General features: G+C 45.9%; 1 protein-coding gene across 1 annotated transcript in view; it reads right to left on the bottom strand.

Annotated features, from left to right (window-relative positions):
* The window catches only part of Map3k1 (mitogen-activated protein kinase kinase kinase 1), a gene marked incomplete at its 5' end in the record, with an annotated part of 65,611 nt that overhangs the window by 15,727 nt on the left and 26,153 nt on the right, over positions 1-23,731 (bottom strand). The window contains 8 exon segments of the mRNA XM_028883566.2: positions 390-567; positions 823-904; positions 1,470-1,591; positions 4,125-4,273; positions 4,665-4,781; positions 5,530-5,730; positions 9,405-9,605; positions 13,156-13,306. Coding sequence (XP_028739399.1) covers positions 390-567; positions 823-904; positions 1,470-1,591; positions 4,125-4,273; positions 4,665-4,781; positions 5,530-5,730; positions 9,405-9,605; positions 13,156-13,306 — 1,201 coding nt within the window.

Genomic DNA, 23,731 nt, shown 5'->3' with positions numbered 1-23,731 from the left:
ACCCTTACCTGTCCTCTCGGCAAGTGCCTGATAGACACCAGTACACACAAAGGGGAAACGGGTTAAACGGCAGCCAACAGAATCACTTGCTGTGACTCAGGACTGGGGACTAAACATGGGCAAAGCCAGCACTGAAGAGCCGAACTTCGCTTCCTCGCACAGCCTTTTACATTTGTTAGCTTCGGGAGAGACACATCCAGGTCGGTGAAAACCACAAAGAAACTTTCAAGTGTAAGCCGTGCAGCAGACACACAGAAAGGAACTAACACGAAGAGCCGGATTAAAATCTCCAGCATGCGAGGAGTCACACAGCGAAGCGTGTTCCTAAGTCAGAAACAACCGAGGGAAAGGGACAGACACCAGAGATGAATGAGGTGATGACTACTTACCTGAATCCACGGCTCAGCCAAATCTTTGTAAGCGGGAGGGATCTGCTGGGTTCCATAGTGAGTAAGGTTAAAGTTGCTCTCTTGGGTCCTTCTCTGGGACCCAGGCTGCTGTGGGGAGACTGGCTGAGACACAGCTCGCAGGGAGGCAGGGGGGTCCACTGGGCTGGACAACTCGTGGCTAAAATGAAAGATCACAAAAGTTGCTGCAAAATATTAACCGATATAAGTCACACTCTGTACTGCTTAGTTTGAGACAAAGCTTCACTGTAGCTCAGGCTAGCCTTGAACTCATGATCCTCCTGCCTCTGCCTCCCAAAAGCTGGGATCACAGGTGTGTGCCACCACGAGAGGCTAGAGAATGTCATTTTAATTTTTTGTTAGATATATATTGTATATTGTATAGATACACAAATCAGTAATTCAAAATTATTACCTGTAGAAGTCATGGGATCTCCACTTAGATCTACAAAGGGGACATATTAAAGGCTCTCTATTTCTTCTACATTCTTCTGCCCCTGAAAAATATACAGAAAAACTATTACAAAAATGTAAATGTTACCCTTAAGTATATCTAAGTTCTGAGTATTCCTCACAGCTAGTGTAGACTGCTCTGGAAGGAGTCTCGTACAATTTGACAGGGTATCCATCTTAAAGCTGGCCAACGCGGCAGAGTAAACTATCCTGATGCTTGTACCCACACAAATGCTACCCTGTCACTCCCGACAACACTGTTTGCTCAGCATCCTTCAAAGCATTCTGCCCCACCTGATTCTGTGGCTAGTCTTTCAGATTCACCCTCTGGAAAGGCCGGCCAGGTCTTCCGCCTCCGTCCCGCCTCACGGCTCTGGGCTGGGAGGTTTTAAGTCTGAACGCCTTCCGTTTCCACCCGCATCACCCTATACACCCTGGACTTCCACATCTCCACAGATCCTAAATCCCGATGGGTTGGAAACTTCACATGCAGGGAGGAGCTTAAGCAGGACTTTCTTCTGCTCTCTCTACTCTCTGCACAAGCCACGCTGCAGTAATAAATAGAACATAGCCGGGCTGAGCGAGCGCGGGGACAGAGGAGCCACCTACAGATGGACATGCAGTGGTGGTGCAGCTTGTTCCTGCAGCCATCTTCACACACGGTCAGGCTCTCCTCATCCAGCATGCCCAACAAGCAGATGGGACACATTTGCTCCTCTTCATCCTTTATGCTGCGAGAGAGGGAAGCAGAACACTGAGCACCCAAGTCTACGACTCCTCCGGACCACGCACATATCAAGCAGAGATGCTTGTTTGACAGCATCACCGGATAGCCGCAGGGCAGGGACTTCTCCTAGTGATACTCAGTAATCTAGAAGCAGATCCACAGAACCGGCCGGACTCACAGACTGTGCTGGGAGTTAGGCTGTTCTTACTGTGAATGCAATTTAATGCGGGAACTACAACCCATACATATGTATATGGGGAAAAAGTACCAGATAATGGATTTCACGACGGCATCTCCACACAGATATGCCATTATATTTTGTTCCAATTCATCTCTCTCCTACCTTCCTCCTCTGCACCCAGAGCATTTTTTTTTTTTTAATTTATTTATTACGTATACAGAAGAGGGCGCCAGATCTCATTACAGATGGTTGTGAGCCACCATGTGGTTGCTGGGAATTGAACTCAGAACCTCTGGAAGAGCAGTCAGTGCTCTTAACCTCTGAGCCATCTCTCCAACTCACCCAGAGCATTTTTTATCAAGCATTTTTCAGAATGTTAGTGGGTTGACTGGGCATGTTTGTTAGTCTGTCCCTCTTTATGCATTTTATCTGTACACTGAGGTTCTGGGTTCATCTCTGCACTTTCAGTTTTTGGAAGTGTTTTGTGTATTTTCAATTTGCTTTAACTTTTTTTTTTATTTTGAATTTTTATTGCAAGCATATGAGTGTTTTGCTTGTATGTACGTATATGTGCCACATGCATGCCTTGTGCCTGTGAAGGCCAGAAGATGCTGGATCCCCTGGAACTGGAGTTATGGATGGTCGTGAGTTGCCATGTGGATGCTGGGAACTGAACCTGGGTCCTATGGAATAGCAACCGAGCCACCTCTCCAGCCCTTATCTCTATTTTCCATTCTTTGGAAATACCATTTGAAATTTTTATAAAATTAGATCCCTAGATGAATATCCTTTAGGTTTTTTTTTTAAATTGATTTTAGTTTTTCCATAAAAACATGTGATTACATGAACAAAAACTTAAACATGATATATTACAATGTGAGAAACTTTCATGCCCACGCTGCTGATTATACCAATACACCTGGAAACCTCAAATTCTAGTTCATAGTAAGAAAGTATCTTTGATCATCTTCGAAACTTCTGATTTAAGCTTTAAACATTTATTCTCTTTCTTCAATATAAAGCAGAAAAAAGTAAGTTTGGTTTTAGAAGTTCAATAAAGAAAAATCAACCTTCCTTTTCTTTTCTTTCCTTCCTTCCTTCCTTCCTTCCTTCCTTCCTTCCTTCCTTCCTTCTTTCTTTCACTTATTTAGAAGAGACAAAGATTAACAAAAAGAAAGCTGAGTTAGGAGTCAAGACACCCAAATTCTGGTTATACTATTACCTCTCCTGGTTTCATCCATTCTAAGTAAGCCAGAAGACCTTTAGTTTCACAAAAATAACTTCAAACGCTCTAGGATTCTAAAGTCAATCCACTGAATCCAAACTTAAAAAAAGTTCAAATATTTGCATTTTTCACAGACAGAAAAAACAAACAAACAAACAAACAAACAAAAACCCCAAGCTCTGTTCGCCCAGTGGCCACTGCACCCTGTGCTCCGTGTTCTGAGGCTGTCAGACCCTAGAGCCTGGTGGGATGAAGATGGCACTGGACAGCCAGTGTTTCTCAAACCAGGGTGCCCAGGACCAGGGACGCCCTTTCTGCTTTCTGCAGTACCCGGACCACCTCGTTTCCGCACCCACAGGTAGTGCCTTGGAGTAGAAGGAAACGGAGGGTACAGAGAGGATGATGTCTCCATGTAATCCCCGAGACTTGGAAGCACCCACGGTTATTATTTTAGGCTGCATTTTGTGTCCTGCAGAGTTTAGCGTTGCCACCTTTCCAGCAACTGGGCAATGCAGTTTGTGAAGCATCGCGGACTCTAAGTAGTAACTGTGAGTGAGTGATAGCTCCTGTGCCTCCTCCTACGGCTGAGCAGCCTACTGAGTGAGAACATGCTTACCTTCTCCCGGGTAAAGATTCTCTGAAAACATCTATGCATGAAGCACCGATGTTACACAACATAAAAATCACATACTTGAAAGTCATTTGGAAAGCCACCTTGCCTTGTATATAATTTATTTATAGAAGAATCACAGATGTTTCCTTCTACTCCACACTGCCTTAGCCTCGTTGTCTGTAAACAGTGATAAAATCTACCTGGCCGGGTTTTTGTAAGAAGAGGACGGACCAGTGCTATCAGGTGCTTGGCTAAGGTAAGCAGCCGCTCCTTACTTTACACCCGCCACCTGCTTCTCACAAGAAGGGACATCACGTTAACGTGTCATTTCCAATGTACAGTATGGAGAGCAAAATGTCTTCAAGTGACCTTTAATAACCCTTACCTTTGCTTGAACGTGAGGAACCAAGACTCAATAATTACATCGTCGTACAGCAATTTAGTAAGTAAAATAAAAAATTACTCCTAAATGAAGACGCACCGCTCGAGCGAGGCTTAGTTTCGTGCCAAGTACTAACCTGTTTTCTGAACTAGATGTAGACGTGCTAGATGATGACAATGTATGAGAATTTGACATGCGTGAAACAAACTTCTGGATGGTGTTACGAGATGGAGCTTTGATTCTTGAGCTACGCCTACTGTGATATTTCTGGAACAAACTCTCAACCTAACATTGGAAAAAGATAGTGTCAATGATATTGATGCCATAATTATGCATATGAAAGGGTGGATCATTCATCTTAATTTGCAGAAAGCTGATTTAAGGGCTTTAAACACAAGAATGCAATTTACTAAGGACAATGCTTTTTACAGCACGCCAGTGTTTACTTAAATCTTTTATAGTTTAGAAACAAATAAACAACAAAAAAAAAACCCAAACCACTTATCACCTCAATAAATCCCCAAAGAATTTTCAAGGCATCAGATAATTCTTAAGTAGCTTCAGATGTCCAACACAGCCACCATCTATTTAGATTCAGTGATCTTGGAAAAATTTCACGATGTACCATACAAGTTTATTGCCAATTTTATACTGTAGCTATATATTAAAAAATTACCTCAAAATTCTTTAAAGTTTTTCTCCATAACATGGGGTCAGAGGGTTCCAGCTGGAACACTCGGAGCATGACAAAGAGCAGGTGAATACAGAATGTCCCACGCCCACAGCTGCAGTTCTGGGGAACAGGAAGAAAGCCCATGGGTTAATCCACCTGGGGGGTCCATCAGAACATCTATGCCTATCCTGCTTGGGCATTTCTAAGTCTATTTTATTAACATTTCTATTAATATTTTTCATTATCCTCACATATAAAGATACAGATATTTCCACACAATCTATTTTCAATGAACTTACTCAACAGATTAAATTTATCTTGTTCAAGGTACTGTTACAGTAAAAACATCACACACAGCCTGGATGCATTTTAAACTCACTTTATAAAATTGAGAGCCAGGCACATACATGCCTGTAATTTAAGTACTTGCAGACAAGATGATCACTGTGAAGTCAGGGCAAGCCTAGGCTACAAAGGGGACTGACGCAAGCTGGATGGCACCGTGTGACCCTGAAGCAAAATGAAAACAAAGCCGTGTGGTGGTGGCACACCCCTTTAATCTCAGCACTGGGGGAGGAAGAGGCAAGTGGATCTCTGAGTTTGAGGCCAGCCTGGTCTACAAAATGAGTTCCAGGACAGCCGGGGCTACACAGAGCAACCCTGTCTTGCAAAAACAAAACCAAACCAAAAAAACACCCAAGGAAAGACTAAAAGAAGCCTATGTCTGGGAATGAGGTAATACTTATTTAATGAACATGAAGCTCTGCATGCAGTTTCCAACCACAGAAAAAGAAACAACATCATTTAATAGTACAGACTTAAAATGGGACCATATGCTAATGTGATGTAAAACAGCGCCAAATACTACCTGAGGCCCGATGAACACGCGGTACTTGTTGTCCGGACTGTCTCCTCCAATCAGGAAGGAGTTGGGTCCTATCTGCTGCAGGAGGTACAGCCTGGCCCTCATCACTTTGTTCACACGGCGGTTCGTCTCCTCTGGGCTATATGGGGAGAAGCCATCTGGTGACGGGGCTCTTCGGGGTGGTGTAATTCTGCCACTCTGAAACTTTACAACATTGTTTTTTATTAGGTTTATTTCTCACTTCCTGATAAGAAATTAATATTCAAAAAAGGTCATAGCAGAAAGTCATGTGGCAGATGATATTCCGGGGGTGGGGGGAAACTTCATGTATGAAGTATACTAAAAAGCAAAATGCTGGTATCTGACACATTCATTTTAGAAGAACTTCTAAACTCTCAGTCATTCCTAGAAGTGATGACAGATCTTTGCCTGAGAGACATCCATATGGTCATTTTACAAACTACTCCATAAACTTGGGTCTTCTAAAGTACTATGCAAACCCAAATTAAGGGTATTAAAAGTGACCGCCATAAGCAGGAAAATGCTGTTTCTAGCAGTGAGTGCAAACACGCAATCTCCTGGCTTCTACTGAAGGCTCTGGCGGGGGCTCTCTAGGACGGGATTCAAAAACACAGCCACGGACTCCTCCCGGCTACACTCTGCAGACTCTTCCTCCTTTAAAACGCCCTACCGGAGGCCGACCAAAACCTGCGGTGGTCAGTCACAAACAGCATGCTCGCCACGCTACTCATTTGCCCCAGAACTTGGTCTTGTCATTATTATCCAGCAGGAATTATGATTGGTGGAGACACCCAGACTGAATAAGTGGTAGCCAGACCATGAAGCATCCCAGAACCCTTTGGTGGTGTGTAAAGTGTGCCTCGGCTGTGGCAAACAGTTTAACAGTCTCTGAAAATGTTAAACTTTCCACCCAGGCATCCCACCCGTAGGTATGAACTCAAGAGAAACGAGGCTATCCCTACACAGGAACCTGTATGTGAATGTTCACACCTGTATTATTCCTAACAGCCCACAGGAAGATGCAGTCCATCTGATGAACGGATCAACAAAACGTGGTGCAGGGGCACACAGAAGGACAGTCAACAACTGAAAACGGAGCACCAGTGCATGCTGTGACAGGACCCAAGTCGAAGGTGCCTGGCATGAAAGACTATCCATAAAAGGCAAACACATAGGCAAAATAGGCCAGCGGTTGCCTAGGGCTAATGAAGAGACTGCTGTGAACAGACACTGGAGATAAACAACAGTTTATTGGAGCAAAGAACAAGCCCATGAATTGGGCAGCACTCAAACCTGGAGTTTCAGAGAGTTGATTTAGCAATGCCCACAGCCAGCTTTCCTAGGCTCGACAAGGTGAAGCAATGGCTGGACTAGCTACCATGAGTCTTTGCCATACCGGGGTGTGTGCGACGGGCACACCCTGGTTATGTAACAAACGGGCTGTCTGTCTGTGATTGACTAAAGCTGTCTGATTTCCAAGTCTAGAAACAACTCCAGGCCAACGGTGTCATCTCAGCCTTACTGTGCTCTAAAAGTGGGGTGGTCTGGGGGAGGCAGGATGGGACGAGGCGATTCTGTTGATATATATTCATGGTCCTCCTTTGCTTTGAGGCCTCATGAAACCAAGATGCAAATGGGGGCCTAAGAAGAGCTCGCAGGCCAGCAGCTTCTGCTCCAACTCAGCAGCCATGCAGCCATGCAGCCATGCAGGGAGGTAGATGCCAACAGCCCCAGATGCAGATGAGGCAGTGCATGGGCCAGGAAGCAAGCTTGGCTTGAGCAGAGGCCATCAGGAGCGGGGACAAGCTCCTGCTCCCAACTTCCAAATGTCTGAGCTAGTAAGTTACAGTGTTGGTAATGCAGTGTGCTTTGGTTGGGGTTCACAGCTTTCACAACTGTACTCTCTGCCATTCATGCGCTCGCTTACTCTTCAAACTCAGGAAGGGTTTCAATGAGCATTGATTTCCACCACTAGCAGTTGTGACTGTCCTTCTGCACATCTCTCTGATGTCTGATTTAATATAAAAAGCCACACCTGCTCTGCTGTGACATGTGGTGATTTAAGCACACATATAAAAGGAATCTGGAGACCAGGGGAAGGAGTATTTTAGAGCCTTTCTGCCGTGGGATGTTCTGTATGGCAAATGTGTTGCTCTGATTGGTCAATAAATAAAACACTGATTGGCCAGTGGCTAGGCAGGAAGTATAGGCGGGACTAACAGAGAGGAGAACTGAGGGAACAGGAAGGCAGAAGGAGTCACTGCCAGCCGCCGCCAGGACAAGCAGCATGTGAAGATGCCGGTAAGCCACGAGCCATGTGGCAAGGTATAGATTTATGGAAATGGATTAATTTAAGCTATAAGAACAGTTAGCAAGAAGCCTGCCACGGCCATACAGTTTGTAAGCAATATAAGTCTCTGTGTTTACTTGGTTGGGTCTGAGTGGCTGTGGGACTGGCAGGTGACAGAGATTTGTTCTGACTGTGGGCCAAGCAGGAAAACTCTAGCTACACCTTTCAATAAAACTATGCCTATTTTCTATGATCGCATGGTCCCAAATATAAGCCCAAAGCTCAAACAACAGATTGTTTCTCTAGCTTGTGTGTGCAAGTGTTTACCTCCAAGTGTGTATGTGTACTGTGTGTGTTCAATGCCCACAAAACTGGAAGAGGGCATCAGATTCCCCCACACTGGCATTACATGCATCTGCGAGCCACCTGCGGGTGCTGGGCATGGAGCCTGGGTCCCCTGGAAGGGCACCCAGTGCTCCTAACTGCTGAGCCACCTCTCCAGCCTCATGGAAGCAGCTGGGATGTGAACTTCAAAGAACGGTCTTGGCTTTCTCCGAATGGCAGTAAATCCACAGGGTACGCTTGACACCCTGAGTGGAGCTTGTGAGTGATTTTAGTTCAGCATATACTATTTGGAAAATACTGGTTTACTAAGTCATACAGATATACTTAGTTATATAATGTAAAAAAAAAACAAAAAACAAAAAAAACATTTTATATCGTCAGTCTGAGAAAAGTCTAAATACCGAGAAGTAGGAAGGCATAGTAGAAATCGTTTTCCAAAACTTTCATTTTTGCTTTGGAACCTCCAACCTCATCAGTGGTCAAAACGCTCTCTTTCCCTTGATGAGACAGTTCGTTTGGTTCACTTTGGGGAAAAGGTCTGCTGAGTACACGTCTGAACAGCCACACGCTGCTGGCCATTCTTTCAATTAATAATTTTGCTCCATAAAAACAGGATGACTAGTCCAGCTTCTGACGCCAACAACAACCAGCACACAGGCTTTCCCTTCGACGGTGACGGTACTTCAGTGTGTGGAGAGGTGCGTTATCCAAGTGTTCCATTGGATCACACACCACAGAGTAGGAAAAAGGATGAGAGTCAAAAAGAAGTTTCTCTGACAAAGGCATTCTTAAAACAAAGGAGCCCTTTTCTTTTGTGGACAATATATAGCAAAAAAAGAGCAAAAATTCTCTAAGACAGAGTAAACGCAGGGGGCAGGAGGCATGAAAAGGTGGTAACAAAACCGATTTTCACACAGTGCATGCACACTACTGAAGGGAAACCTCAATTCTAATGTCGCAGTCCAGTGTTCACTGGGGTGAGAGCACCATCGACTTTATCAGTGACTAGTGTGCGGAACGAGGAACGAGAGAGACAACACACCGGGTCTTCGTACAGAACTAGTCTCGGCTTGACAGACCCCAGAAAGCATCTCCGAGTCCCCCACAGGCCTTCAGATCACACTTCCACAGCTGTGCCTCTGCTGCACAGCTGGGCAACCCTTCTGAGCTGTGAGTCAACAGACGGCAGACCTGAGCCTGCCGGGTTCAAATCTTAACTTACAGGCACCGGGGAGACTCGCTTCCGCCTTACTCCTGGGGATTCCGGTTTCGCTGAGCGCCCTGACGGGGAGCTGCCAGGAGACGGGCTGCGTCGGCCTTTGGGCGCTGGTGAGGCCGAGCTCACTTGGCCTTCTCCTTGAGGCTCAGCTGCCAAGTTACTCACTCCAGATCCATCTCCTTTAATAGGGATTGGTTTTACCACCTGAATCAAACAAAAACAGTTCAATGTTTTGATTACTTAAACATATACAAAGAAGTACACTTGAACATCACAGAGCGGGAAACAAATCTGAGTTATTATACAATATTAACACAACCATACCAGACAAAAGGTCACATTCTATTTGGTATTACTTTATGTCACTAATGTTGGGAGACTATTTTTACTTACACAAATATCATTATTTTGTGTTTATACTAATTAAAGTTACTGCACAAAATTTTAGGAAAACTACTAGGTGCTATTTATTGTAATTCTAGCTCACTTAATACTCAGAATTAACACGAATCAGGAATTGAATAAAGAAAAATTAGCACTTCAAGAACTGCTCATTTGTTTTGAAAAAAAAAATGTAGGTCATAAAAACAGTAATAATGGGAAATAATTCAAGTAGTCAAATACAATTCGATGATATTAAACTATCATTAAAAATGTTATTTTACAATAATTTTAAGGTACAGATAAGAAGCTAGGGAAGGGCGCAGAGCACTCTTGGCGGTAGAGTGATTGATCGCTCAGCACACTTGGGGCCCTGGGTTCAAATCTCAGTAGGAAGGGGGGGGGGGGGGAGATTAAGGGGCTGGAAAAAGCCAGGGATGCTTCAAGCTTAAAGACCAATTCTTAAACTGGAAACATGCAATTTACACAACCTGCTGCTGCTACTGCCGAGTTTAAATATAGGCCTCTCGGGCCGCATCCTCAGTCCAGTTGAGGCCTCCTCCTATGTACAGTACAATTTCACTTGAGGGAAACTCCCCCACCTTTAACCTTCTGGTTAAAGTCCTACTGTTCATAAAACCTCTGTGACTGCAGCCTACATTCTTTCTATTTTTTTTTATTGTTTTTAATGGTGGGGGATATGTGCACATGAGTGCAGGTGCCTGAGGATGACAGAGGCAGTGATCTCCCTGGAGCTGGAGTTACAGGCGGTTATGAGCCACCCAATGTGGCTGCCGGGAACCAAACTCAGTTCCCTCAAAAGAACAGTGTGTGCTCTTCACAGCTGAGCCACCTCTCCAACCTCTAAAAAGCTGCATTTATTTATTTATTTGTTTGTTTGTATGTGTGTCCATGTGGGGTCGGGGGTGTGTCCATGTGGGGTCGGGGGTGTGTGTCCATGTGGGGTCGGGGGTGTGGGGGGGGGTGCCATGTGGGGTCGGGGTGTGTCCATGTGGGGTCGGGGTGTGTCCATGTGGGGTCGGGGTGTGTCCATGTGGGGTCGGGGTGTGTCCATGTGGGGTCGGGGGTGTGTCCATGTGGGGTCGGGGGTGTGTCCATGTGGGGTCGGGGGTGTGTCCATGTGGGGTCGGGGGTGTGTCCATGTGGGGTCGGGGTGTGTCCATGTGGGGTCGGGGTGTGTCCATGTGGGGTCGGGGGTGTGTCCATGTGGGGTCGGGGGTGTGTCCATGTGGGGTGGGGGGTGTGTCCATGTGGGGTCGGGGTGTGTCCATGTGGGGTGGGGGTGTGTCCATGTGGGGTGGGGGGTGTGTCCATGTGGGGTCGGGGGTGTGTCCATGTGGGGTCGGGGGTGTGTCCATGTGGGGTCGGGGGTGTGTCCATGTGGGGTCGGGGGTGTGTCCATGTGGGGTCAGGGGTGGCAAGGGCATGCACACTCCACAGTATCATGTAGAGGTCAGGGAATAACGTGTGTGAGTTGGTTCTCTCCTTCCACTGGGTGGGTCCTGAGGACCACACAGCTGACAGGCTGACCTGGAGTAAGCCTTTATCCACTAGGCCATCTTACTGGCCCTTAGTCTACATTTTTCATCTTCCTTAATTCTTGACTGTTCTTCTGCTCGCTCTACACATCTGGCACCTACTCATTAAGTGCTTTGCATTATTTTACACATTACTTGACTTATTGTGTATGAGCCTAATTTCCCATCTGGAGATATTTATTTTTTATTTACTATTTTAAGAAGGCTTGAAGCAATTTAATAAAAAAAAAATAAACAAAATTAGACCTCCCAAGTAGACAGTAAACTTCTTAAGGATAATTTGAAATCGATGAGCAATAAAATTCAGGATGGGCAATTATGTTCAAGGATTACATGTTGTATTTCTTGTTCTATACATCTCTCTTCCCTCCTGCCCTACATACACAGGCAAGGTATTTAAGTATTTGCTGGAAAGTAGAAAGTGAGAAAAAAAATTTGTTTTAAACGATCTAACATTAGTGTGGTTGGCTTTGATATACGACACCACAGAGCAACTCCAGCTCCAGGAGCGTGGAGAGGAGCATGCTCTAACTTCAGGTGGCTCTCACTGCTCAGGAGAGCTCCACAGCGACCGAGTAGAGATAAGCCCTTCTTAACTGCCACCGCTACAAGCTGTTCCATTAAAATGTTCTAAGCTCAGTCCATGATTTCTCTCTCCATCTTCGGCAATCAGTGAAACGGTGAAGGACCCCACGAGCAGCCTCACGTGAAGGAAAGATGCAGAAGCTTAGCTGGGCGCAATGGCAGCAGAGAGAGATGACAGGAGAGGACAGCCAGACCTTTCCTGTGGCATTTGCATGGCAGACAGCACCTCAACAGAGGAGTCCAACAAAGCCTTGGGGCTACTGAGGAACTGTGAGCAGCAAGGCCTCCCACAGCGCTCGCTGGGCAGGGGGGACCACGTGGTCACACAGGTGTCAAGCACCTGAAGGTGGCTAGTGTGACTGACGAGTAGATTGAAACTTTGGGGGTCAGAGAGAAGGTTCAGCGGTTACTGTTACTGGCTGCTGTCCTTCCAGCATCCACATGGCTCACAGTCCTCTGACACTCAGTCCCAGGGGATCCGAGGCCTTCTTCCGGCCTCTGTGGGTACCAGGTGCGCACATGCTACACAGACAACATGCAGGCGAGACACTAACACACATACAATCAAATTCAGAAGTTTACATGTTCACTTTCGTGTTTAGTTAACCTTAAACAGGCCCATGGGATGAAGATGAAGGCTAGAAGATTATGTGGGGAGGTTTTATCAGGTCCTGGCCGGAGTGGAATGAATCTTATCACTGTTATTTCTACTTCAAGAGAAAAATATAAACAAAATGCGATCGACAGCCTGGCAGCGGGCACTTCCTCCTGTGTATGACTGCAGAGGCACATTTCACAACGCCATCCTCAACGGTTTTAGTGGGAAAACCACGGCACAGGATACAGTATTCTCGTCTTTCTTAACCTCGTTATTCTTTTGACAAATTCCATAAATTTCCAGCTCTTGGGTCTATTTAATCTAACTTTTTCCAGCTTTCCTGAAAGGTTTCTGGAAATAAGATTCTTGGGCCTTATCAGAGATGAAACATCACAAATGAATTAGAATTTTGATTTGGAAAGCATGTTATAAAACTACCAAGGGTACAGACGCTGATACTGGAGGGCAGTGTTCTTGAAGCGCTCCACCACACACATTCCTACAGCAGCTGAGGTTGCTTAGGGAGCCGGGTTTGAATTCTGACCTAGTTCAGTAAGTAGGAAGCGACCGCAGGGTTTCCCACTTCCTCCGTGCTCCCTTCCCAGAACAGACAGACGCCCACGGCACTCACCACAGGGCCTCTCCTGCTTCTCCTTTCCAGCCACTCGTGCTTCCAGGCAGGCATACAGGTGGCCTTCAGCTTCTCCCTGATCATTCGCTCCTCCGGGCGGTCGTCCATCTTGTGCAGTCCTTTGAGGGTTTCTTTCGTCTCCATCTCTCGACTAAAATCAAGGGAGAAATGGGACAAAGAGAAAGGTCAGATTAACAAAACACAAAACCAAAACAAAACAAAAAAACAATTTCCAAGGACAATTGAACAGTGTGGTCGTTTTATAGTCTGGTTACAGGTACCTGAAAAGACAGGTGATAAAACCCACAAAAGACTGAGGTAAGGTATGAAAACAGTGTACACGATCCTGACTGTGTTTAAGGTGGATACTGCTGAATGTTGTCTGCTACCATCAATTTTAATAGTATCCCTAAAAAATGAGGTTCTACTTAGAGGTTGTAGGCTTACTAATAATATCAATGCAGGCTCTTTCCCAGGAGTTACCAAAATGAATCCAAAACATTAACCACTGCGTTCACAAAGACTGCCCACCACACCAATATTATAATATACAAGGAAGAACTATCTTATTTGTATCTTAGTATCCTTATTCCAGAATTTCTAACTATTAGTGTCAATGCACACAGGTTTGGGGGAGGTATGCTTATTTTCTTAACAAACTAAGTAAAGGTTGAACAAACCACACAGAATCTAAACAGAACTATATCCTGAAATAACGTCCCATTGCCTGAATGCTCAAGTCTGCATGTTCCTGGAGCAAGAACACAGTGATGGAGCTCTTGGTATACTTGGAAATGACCTGCCACAAACATTTTGACCTTCATTTCATAATGACAAGTCCCCAGAATTAAGATCATCTTTGAGCTAGGAACTTTAGGGAACTAATTTAACAGTCTATTAGGTGAAGCGGCATTTTCTGGAAGACTACTAATTTCAAAACGTACCCATCTCAATGTATGTACAAGCACATAACCCACATCACACAGACTTCAAAGCCTTGTTCTTAGGGAAGATTAAGTACCTGCATTCTGGGAGAAGTACCAAGTTTTATAATTCTAGACTAACTTCAATAACTGTTTTTGGAAAGCCAGTAAAGCTAGAGAATAATACTTTTCTGCCCTGAGAGGAAGCTCTCGTGGAAACACCAGGAATGATGACCCTGAACTTACTAAAATGTCAACTTTGAACTTGTCTAGGAATTTTCCAGTTAATCATAACTCAGAGGCAGCAGCTTCAGCGAAACAAACAAAACACAAGATAAACAGGAGCAGAGCAGAAATGCTCATCTGACTCCCATGAAATGCCAACACCGTGGAGGGCTGGGAACCACACAGCCAGCACAATGTCAGGAATGGCCCTACATGTATTCAGGACGACATCTGATCTGGAGCTCACAAATGGGCAGCCAGGCCACACAGCCAACATTCCTGCCACCACAAACTGTTCCGAAGAAAGGAGGCAGGCAGGACGCACACTGCTGTACGTGATGGTTCAGGTACCTAGCAGTACTTGGCAGTTGCCATGCTGATTAAGTACTGTGCTACTGTTGATGATGACCGATGCCACTCGCAGAGTAAGAGAGGAAGCCAGAAAGGCAGACAGAAGGGAAAGGGGGAGGACGGGAGAGGAGGCAGGAGGTAGAACGCGGGAGCCTATTTCCCCTGAACTGAACAGCTCCCTGCAGGAAGGTGGCTCCCTAAGACTCGAAGGACCTGGAAGGGAACAATCTGGGGAGCCCCGGGAAGCCCCTCAGTTTAGAAGAGTCACAGGACCTGTCCCAGGTTACAGTAACAGCTGCTGGGGACAGGGGGCACTCCAGTCTGGCTGAGCCCCTAGCAAATCCACAAGTCTGTCAGCATCTCTGAAGCTCACATTCTCTGAAGCAGCCACTCGGCCTCCCCGGCTGGCTCACCCTCCACCCGCCTGGTCCCTGCAGGGTTGGTGGTGCCTTTCCTCCTGGCCTCCAGGACACCTGGCTCAGGGTTTTCCTGCACAGGCTGTCTCTTGACTCCCCTGACTGCTCACTGGATTCATTTCTACTCACGCTGGTTTTCCTCAGCTATTCGGAGGCCTGGTGAGTTCATCCTTCCACAGCCCCCCTTCCAAGTGGCCCCTCTCACCAGCTGCCAACTGTGCGGCAGTAGCTGGCACATGCTTTATTCGTCTGCACTCTGCGCATCGAAGCCCAGGAGCGCAGCGTGAGTATGGCACGCAGAGGGCATGAACGATCATTTAACACCTTCGGCGGGCCTAAGGGATGTCCTTTTAACACTGAACGACTTTTTCATATCACTTAATCTTTTTATCACTTTGTACTTATGATTAAATCTAGAACTCTGATGTTATTGAGAGAATTTTTCATCACTCCTAAATTAATCTATAAACATAAACGTGTTTTAGTTCTCTCAAAATAATTTTAGATAATTCTAAAATGTGCATTTTTATACTTTAATCATTTGAAGTTTGAATGGCTCCACACAATCAAAAGTTGTAATTTTATAGGTATATTTTCCTCCTTCATAGAATATAAAATGGTGTAATTTACAAACACCGGGGTCTCAGAACCAACAAAACATACAGTTCATCCCATTTTTCATGCCAGGAAGAAACCATACCTAATTGGTTTCTTTTGTCTCTGAAGTGGGAACGAGCCCGCTGGAAGGAAGACAAGCCTCTTCACATGCTTACATGGCTTCCTCACAACCCTAATACACCCTCCATCCACGGACAGACAGGGCTCCTAGCCTGTCAGGGATGTGTGCTTACGTATACAGCAATGATCTGCCAGCCGGAATCCTACAGCTTCAGAATACAAGCTCCCCTTTTTAACCAAAGCTACTATAGTAAAAAGCCTTGAAGCTTAGGAACTGCTAATGGACTTAAGCATGGCAGGCGTGTGTATGTGTGTGTGCACGTGTGCTGGAGGTGAACCGTGGCTATTACTACCTAGAAACAGGCTTGTTTTGGCTAGAATAGCTCATATATTTCTCACCTTCAAAGTTAACTGATTATAGTAAAGCCAGGACACGTCTGGGAAAACTACCTTGAAGACTTGAATACAAGAATAAGGTCTTAGATAAACCTAACAGATGGTGTGTGGGGGGTTCGTTTCCTGTTTATCTGGGGTACATGCGGCTTCCTTCCTTGTTTTCCTAAGCATTCCTCCGAAGACATTTATGCTTGACCTAGAACTTTAAAGGCCTTTCTAGGTCTGACATTAGGTTTAGAAACCGACAGAATACAGCTGCTACACACTACGTGCTTCAAGGACCTTCCCTTCCTGTAAGAGGCCATTTTATACTATTTATTATTGTTCTATTAATATCCGGGTCTAATCATCTTACTAACCTCATCGGGTCCATAAACTAGGCCCCCTTTCCTGGAGTGCCTTACATGCCAGGCATGACCCGTTCTTACAGCATTAAGACACTTCCTTCCGAAGTATACCAACAGTTCACAGTCTGTGCAGATAGTATGCAAATATGTGTGTGTGTGTGTGTGTGTGTGTGTGTGTGTGTGTGTGTATACATACCCACTGTAATACAATATAAAATTGAGGACCTGTCTAAACTTTGGTCTGCCTCACGGCACTCGAAGACCTTCCAGAATAGGCTGCATTTTTACCATTTTCCTGTGGGTAGCACCAGTGTGTTGGGCCTGATACACCATACCTTTTAGAAACGTGATGCTTCATTCCAGACTAGAAATACTTTGGTTTATATTTATAGATTGGCTTAAGAAAGATGAAAACGGTCACCTCAGCTGTCACCTCTCCTGTTGTATACCGAACCCATCCTGCAGTTCATAGTTGGCTGGTCCAAATGTGACTTGTTCAAAGACACTCTACACTAGATGGAGACTGTACACCTTGGGTCACTCTCAGAGTGTGAAGGCAGGACACACTGCCTAAAGAATGGCACCAAAATAAACCACGCGGAGGATGCTGCAGATGCAGAGACGGAATATGGGAGGAGACGGAACTCGGGGAGCACACAGCCACTGAGGGACAAGTAATAAAAGTAGGCACAAGGGCTGTACTGGGTCCCCTGGCAGCTATTAGACAATTAATGCCACCCTAATACCACCCCAAGTGACACGCTCTAACTCTCCAGGGGCCACAGGCATGTCTCCTCGAGGGAAGCATTCTCGCAGATTCTTTAACAAGCTAAGCCAAGATTCTAATGTTATTTATTGAGATGGGTTTTCATCTTTCTTAAATCAATCTATAAATATAAACCAAAGTATTTCTAGTCTGGAATGAAACACTCTAACACACTCTGTTCCTTGCAAAGATCCCAAAGAGCCTGCATAACAAAGACACACAAGACTCTCAAGGCTCTCCAGGATGCACAGAATCCTACCATTTAAAAAAAGTTAAGTGGTTCATTTTTGCCTGGAAATATTACGCTAACTACTAACACGGAGAAATCCCTGACAGCAGCTTTGTAACAGCAGAGGACTAAATGTGGGCTGGAGTTGGCCCAGCTGCTGAGGGCTCTAGTCTGATGTTGTGAGCCAAGTCTTGGGGCACAACTCTGTAATCCCAGTACCTGGGGGGCTGAAGCAGGAAGAGTCCAAACTCCAGGCCAGCCTGGGCTACACCAATTATACTGCCCCCGCTCTGGCAACCATTTTACTACCAGAATTAAAGGAGTGCATTCATTCTGTTCATTATTAGAGCACATAACAGAAGTAACTAGTATTATAATATCCAAACGAAAGCTTTCTGGCTTGGCTAGCAGAGGTAATTAGCATGGGTTAGCACTTCTTTAACAGTGTAGACCTTGGGTAGCTGTACAAGGAGACTCTCTCTCTCTCTCTCTCTCTCTTTTTTTTTTTTTTTTTGGTTTTTCGAGACAGGATTTCTCTGTGTAGCTTTGCGCCTTTCCTGGAACTCACTTGGTAGCCAGGCTGGCCTCGAACTCACAGAGATCTGCCTGGCTCTGCCTCCCGAGTGCTGGGATTAAAGGCGTGCGCCACCACCGCCCGGCTCACAAAGGAGACTCTTGATTCTCTTGGTGTCCAGAAGAGAACACTGGAAAAAGACGCACACAGCTCACAGCCACTGGCAGGCCCTCACTCCAGCAGAAACTCACACATCAAATGCACATATTGCCACCAAGGAAAGAGGAGAGAGGGCAAAGGAAGGGGCCAGGGAAGAAAAGAGTGAGTATGCGATGAGTCCCCCAGGCTGAGAACTCTGCAGTGGGGGGCCCAGCACTGACTGCTCTGGTTAAGCGAGGCTCCGGTTAAGTGAGCTGGGGCTCACCCTGTCCCACTGCACAGGCGAGAAAAGCCAAGGGAGGCAAAGTTCTATGCGCACCGTGAACAAGTCCTTGCGTTAACTTAAAAAACAAAACCAACACCCGCTTACGAGTGACGTCAGTCTCTTTTCTGCGGCAGGTGACAAAAAGAAATGAGTATTGACAACTGCCTGGAATCCACTAAACTAGACGTGAACATGGGCAGACAGGAAAACAGTAACAAAACAAAATTCTGTACTTCAGGACTGGGCCAGTTGCGTTCTCTCAGGACGGACGGTCACTGGCCACAGCCGGCCACAGGGAAGGGCGGCCCTTCCGCCTTTGCCGAGTGCACCGTTTATCGGGTCTGCACAGGCAGTAACACTACGTAAGATGCTCACACCATCAGAGCAGGTCACGGGAGACTTTATTCTCGGCTGTTCAGGAACACCGCACCTTCAGGGTGAAAAACCAACTCCTATTTACCTTACGGAGAAACAAGCTAACTTCCTCCAAACTGGGTGAACACTCTGGCACAACCAAAAACTGTGACTACCCCTCCTTTTCTCTCTGGCAGGCACGGCGTCACTCTGCAGCTTGGCCTCCAGGAGTGCTTGGATTAGAGGTGTTGAGTCATCCTACCCGACTGGCTGGAGTTTTGCTTTTTAAAGGTGTGTAGGCAGGTATCTGGGGCGGCGGGTGAGGGTGGGGTGGGGGTCAGAGGCCTCCCTGGGTGTTGGTCCTCACAAGGCTCTCTTCACTGCTGTGGACAGCAGGCTGGCTGAAGGGCGAGCTTCCAGGATTCCTGTCTCTACTCCGCTTCTCTCTGTGCCAGCCTAGCTTTAATGGGTCTCAGGGACTCAAACTCAGGTCCTGCTGCTTGTACGGCCAGAGCCTCACCCACCGAACCCACTGCTCAGCCATCACCCTGCTTCTTAATGTGTACGCGACCACGGGTTAACAAGTGTCTATAGTGGCGATCACTGGGGACGGGGTTATTTCTATTAATATGCGAAAACTTCCTCAGTCTTTTGTGGATAAAAAGAATTCACCTTTAAAAAGCTCATGTTGGTTAACTGGTTAACTACATTGTAATGTGTGACTATTAACAACATATCCTGCCTGTGATTACACATTTTTATTACGTCTATTCATTCTGCATGTATGTGTGTTGTATGTATGTATGGGACTTTACACACAGACACACGTCACGCTTGTGGAGATCTGAGGACAACTTATGGAAGTCGGCCTGTTTCCTCCAGGATCAAACTGAGGCCATCGGGCTTGGGTGAAAGGGGACTCAGCAGCTGAGCTGAGCTGAGCCATGCCGGCTGTTCCTGGTTTTTGTTTGGAGGTAGTTTTGCTATGCTGACCAGGCTGGTCTCAAACTTGTCATTCTCCTGTCTCAGTGTCCTGAGTACTGGGATTACAGATGTGTACCACCACAGCTGGCTCCATCATGTAATTTTGATTGATTTACATTTACAGTGTATTCCAATTAATCATATACACGCTATAAATTCACTTACTTGGATTCATGGACTAATTTCTATTAAAGGATCATTCAACGTGATTTTAAAATTAAAAGCAATCTTATTCATGGTTGCAAAGGTTATGTGTAACATCAACCAAACAATGTATAGACATACTGCAAGCGCAGGCTCATTGACTCAGGAAATGGTGCTTGGGAGCAGGTTTTTTCCTGTCCTCTGTGAGTAACCTAATAGCAACAGAGACCGTGACTATCACCTTTAATCAACACAGACCTGGAGAAATATTGTGTGTGACAGTCCCAGCTCTCACAACCTGGAGCTCCCGCCACAGATTAGTGCTTGTGGGGACATGTAAACAATTTCAAAGAGAACCAGAGGATTCCAAAAGGTCTCTCTGCTTCTAAATCAGTACTCTGGATGAGACTGTTTGAATAGCCACCATGCACATTTAATAACAGGGATTTATAAAATGTCAGCGAGCTACTAGTCAGCATAAACCACTTTTCAAATTTACGGCGTGTGCCAGTGTGTACGTGTGCGTGTTAGTGCCAGCATGTGTGTGCCCTTGGTGCACATGTGGAAGCTGGCTCTCAACTTTTCAGGAGTCAGTTCTTTCAGCTGTTTTGAGGCAGGTCTCTTGTTTCGGTCCCTTCCCTGTCCTTGGCTAGCCGCTACACTCTGTGGTTCTCCTCACGGACTGCTGGGACCGAACTCAGGGGGGCAGGCTTTTGCCTGCTGATCCATCAGTTTTTAAAGCGGACAGATCCAGATGGCTCCCCTTCCCCTCCATCCTTGTCAGGCGCCTGTGACAGTCGAGGAAGTTAACTCCATGCCAAGTCCTGCTAAAATCTTTTTCCATGTATTTACCGTGTGTGCGTACGCTCACAGGTGCACAGAGATCGGAGAACAACCTTGGGAGCTGGTTCTGTCCTTGCACACGTGGGTCCAGGAACTGAACTCGGAATGTCAGGCTTCCTAGCAAACCCTTTACCCACTGAATCACCCTGCTGTCCCAAGTCTCTCTAGAAGACAAGTCAATGAACCAGAGAAACTGTATTTCAATCACACAGCTATGCTATACCACGGGCCCTTCTACCTTTGAAATGCATGAGCGTGCCGAATAAACTCTAAGGGATTGCTAGGTAAATTATTACCAGTAATTCAATTCAGACACTTTGTAAACTTTAAGATCAGTTATACAGAATACTACAAGGGCACATAATTTAGAAATGAAAGACTTATTACATGGAAAGTTTTTTTCTTGTACAAGACTACACTATTGCTCAACTCTGCTCAATAATTTTATTTATGACTAAAAGGTATCATTATTGATCACAAATACTCACATGAGTATTCAAATATGACTTTGAAAAAACTGCCTTGAAGCAAAAGGAAACCTTGCAAAGCCAGCACACAGACACTGAACCCCCAGAGTCACTGACACACTTAAAGGCAACACGGCTCAACTTTCAGGTGGACACAGTTACAGATAACCACCGCCACACTCACACGCTCGATACCTGTGGCTTAAGCCACATCAAGGCGGAGAACCAGGGAGCACAAGCATTTTGCAAACAATCTCTTTGCTTAGTAGGCCAAGAAAGAAATAACATAATAAATACTGCAAAAGCAGGGCCACGGAGTTTCCTCGGCACCCCCAAGTAGCCCAGATATGTAGCTGAAGATTCTAGCCAAACCAGCCAAATTCAAGTTATTCAAAAGCGGTGTAAGTCTATCTGATCCACGAAACTGGTGACGTCATGGAAATGCCGCACCTACATGTGGAAAAAGAATTCTTCTGAATGTTATTGGATGAATATGACAATCAATAAATCTATAAGAATGAAAGCATACCACATGTCCTTCTGTCAAGTTTAAGTTATGGGGACAATTATGTACACCGACAAGTTGAGCAAACATCAAAATGCAACAGAAATTAAGGCTTGCTGGAGGAAAAGACAACTCAGACATATCAGGCAGACACCAGCAACGGGGGTGGGTCGGGGGAGACAGGAATACACCTTCATCATTGAAACTGAACCGAAGCGTGAAGAATGCAGAGGGGTAAGACAAAGCAGGGCACTGATGAAGTGAGCCGGTCAGGGAGCGCCTAGCCGAGACACAGCAATGTGAGTTAAGGTTTTGACAAAAGCAGCTGTGGAGAACAAGGGGACGGACGAGGGCAGATGTGCTGTCAGGGTAAGGGTTCGTGCATACGGACATGAAAGGAAACAAGCCAGACTGAAGTGAGACCAGCCGGCTGCCTGCCTTGAGTTCAGTGCAGCCCACTGCCGTCAGGAGCTGGGAACTAAAGTTTCAGTTTGTAATATTTATGTAGACAGTGGGAAAGGGTAGAACTGGGCAGAGATAGGAGTAGTTCTTTTCATGAACTGTCACTTAGGAAATGTATGAGAAGTGCAGAGACAGGAAGCAAGTACCTCACGATGACGGATGGACAGACAGATGGACAGAGGGGCTGTAAAGTCACTGGTCGCTCTTGGGACACTTACTACTTAAAAATAAGTTAAATCCTTTCTCACACATCAAAGAAGTCATCTTTGTAACAGTACTTCTGAACGCTTCTCTTCAGGAAGGAATTCGGAAAAGCTGTCATAGATATAATGCAAATAACTGTCTGAGTGGCCATGTTTTCCAAGGGAGTTTATGATCAACAGTCCCATTTCCCACGTATTCCTTTCCAATAAACACTCATAGAAGCTTGTATTCTTTTGATAGTCACTGCTAAAAATTCCAGTGTTTATACTTTTCCTGGCTGTGACCTTGATACTTGATGGAGGACCTTTAGAATGGGATGCTGTGAGCACCCTTTTCCTTAGTAAGCACGGAAGAGGACGCTCTCTTACAGTGAGTGCTTGCCTAGCTGTCCATTTCCTCTCAAGAACTCCACCTCTTTGTGCTCACATCCAGGCCTGGGAAAGTCTACCAGACGGCGGCGGCGGCGGTGCCTAAGCCTAATGAGATCTCACACTTCACCAGAGCAGCAGACGGGGGCTCCGCCACTTGTGTGGCACAGTTCTCAGCAAGGCAGCCTGCTTCCTCCTGCCAGTGCTCAGGAGCACTACCCAGAGCATGTGACCGGAGGCAGGCAACTGGCCGAGACAACGGCGGCGGCTGCTCTTTCGCTGCTTTGCCTTACATCCAGAAGATCCCAAGTGTGTGGTGTGACAGTGTGGATTTTTCTCGGGGACCTTCTCCAAATGTGTGAGCATCTTTCTAAGAGATTCACTAACCAAGGCTAGTCCTGAGGGATATTTTAGGGAAAGTGGCTAGATACATAAATGTTCTGAAGTTAATAGAAGAGTTCCCACTGAGGTAGAATGCAACGCCCTCTTATGGCCTTTGCTAAAAGGACCTCTTTGCAACCCTGAGGGCGATACAGGGCTACAGTCCTTCCTTCTGGCGGGTGGGAAGGCGGGCTAGCTAGGGTGTTCAGAATTAGAAGAATGGTTTCCCGACAAAGCTTTTCCTCTCTGTGCTCCTAAGGCTAGCAAACCACTCTACTGAAGGAGTGGCACCCTACCCATGTAAGCACTGGGTCAGGCAGAAGAATAAAATAATGCAAAAAGCTACAGTGGACAGAGTCTGCCATCCCAGAAATGCTGCAGTAGGATCAACTCCATTGTTAAGTTATCTATGGAAGATCTAGAAAGATCTACTGAGGTGGTGGTGCCTGAACAATTATCAACAATAGGACTGGCAGACGGAACCAGTGAAGGATGAATGGTACTGAACAGTACCAAGTATACAGAAGCCACCTTTTGAAGAGATGATACTTTATAATTGCAAATATCACGTGTGTGCAGACTAGCGGAAAGAGAC

The sequence above is a fragment of the Peromyscus leucopus genome, chromosome 11, assembly GCF_004664715.2.
Source record: "Peromyscus leucopus breed LL Stock chromosome 11, UCI_PerLeu_2.1, whole genome shotgun sequence".
Taxonomy (NCBI): Eukaryota; Metazoa; Chordata; class Mammalia; order Rodentia; family Cricetidae; genus Peromyscus; species Peromyscus leucopus.
Note: the sequence above shows the minus strand (reverse complement) of the source record. Positions and strands in the feature narration are given on the sequence as shown.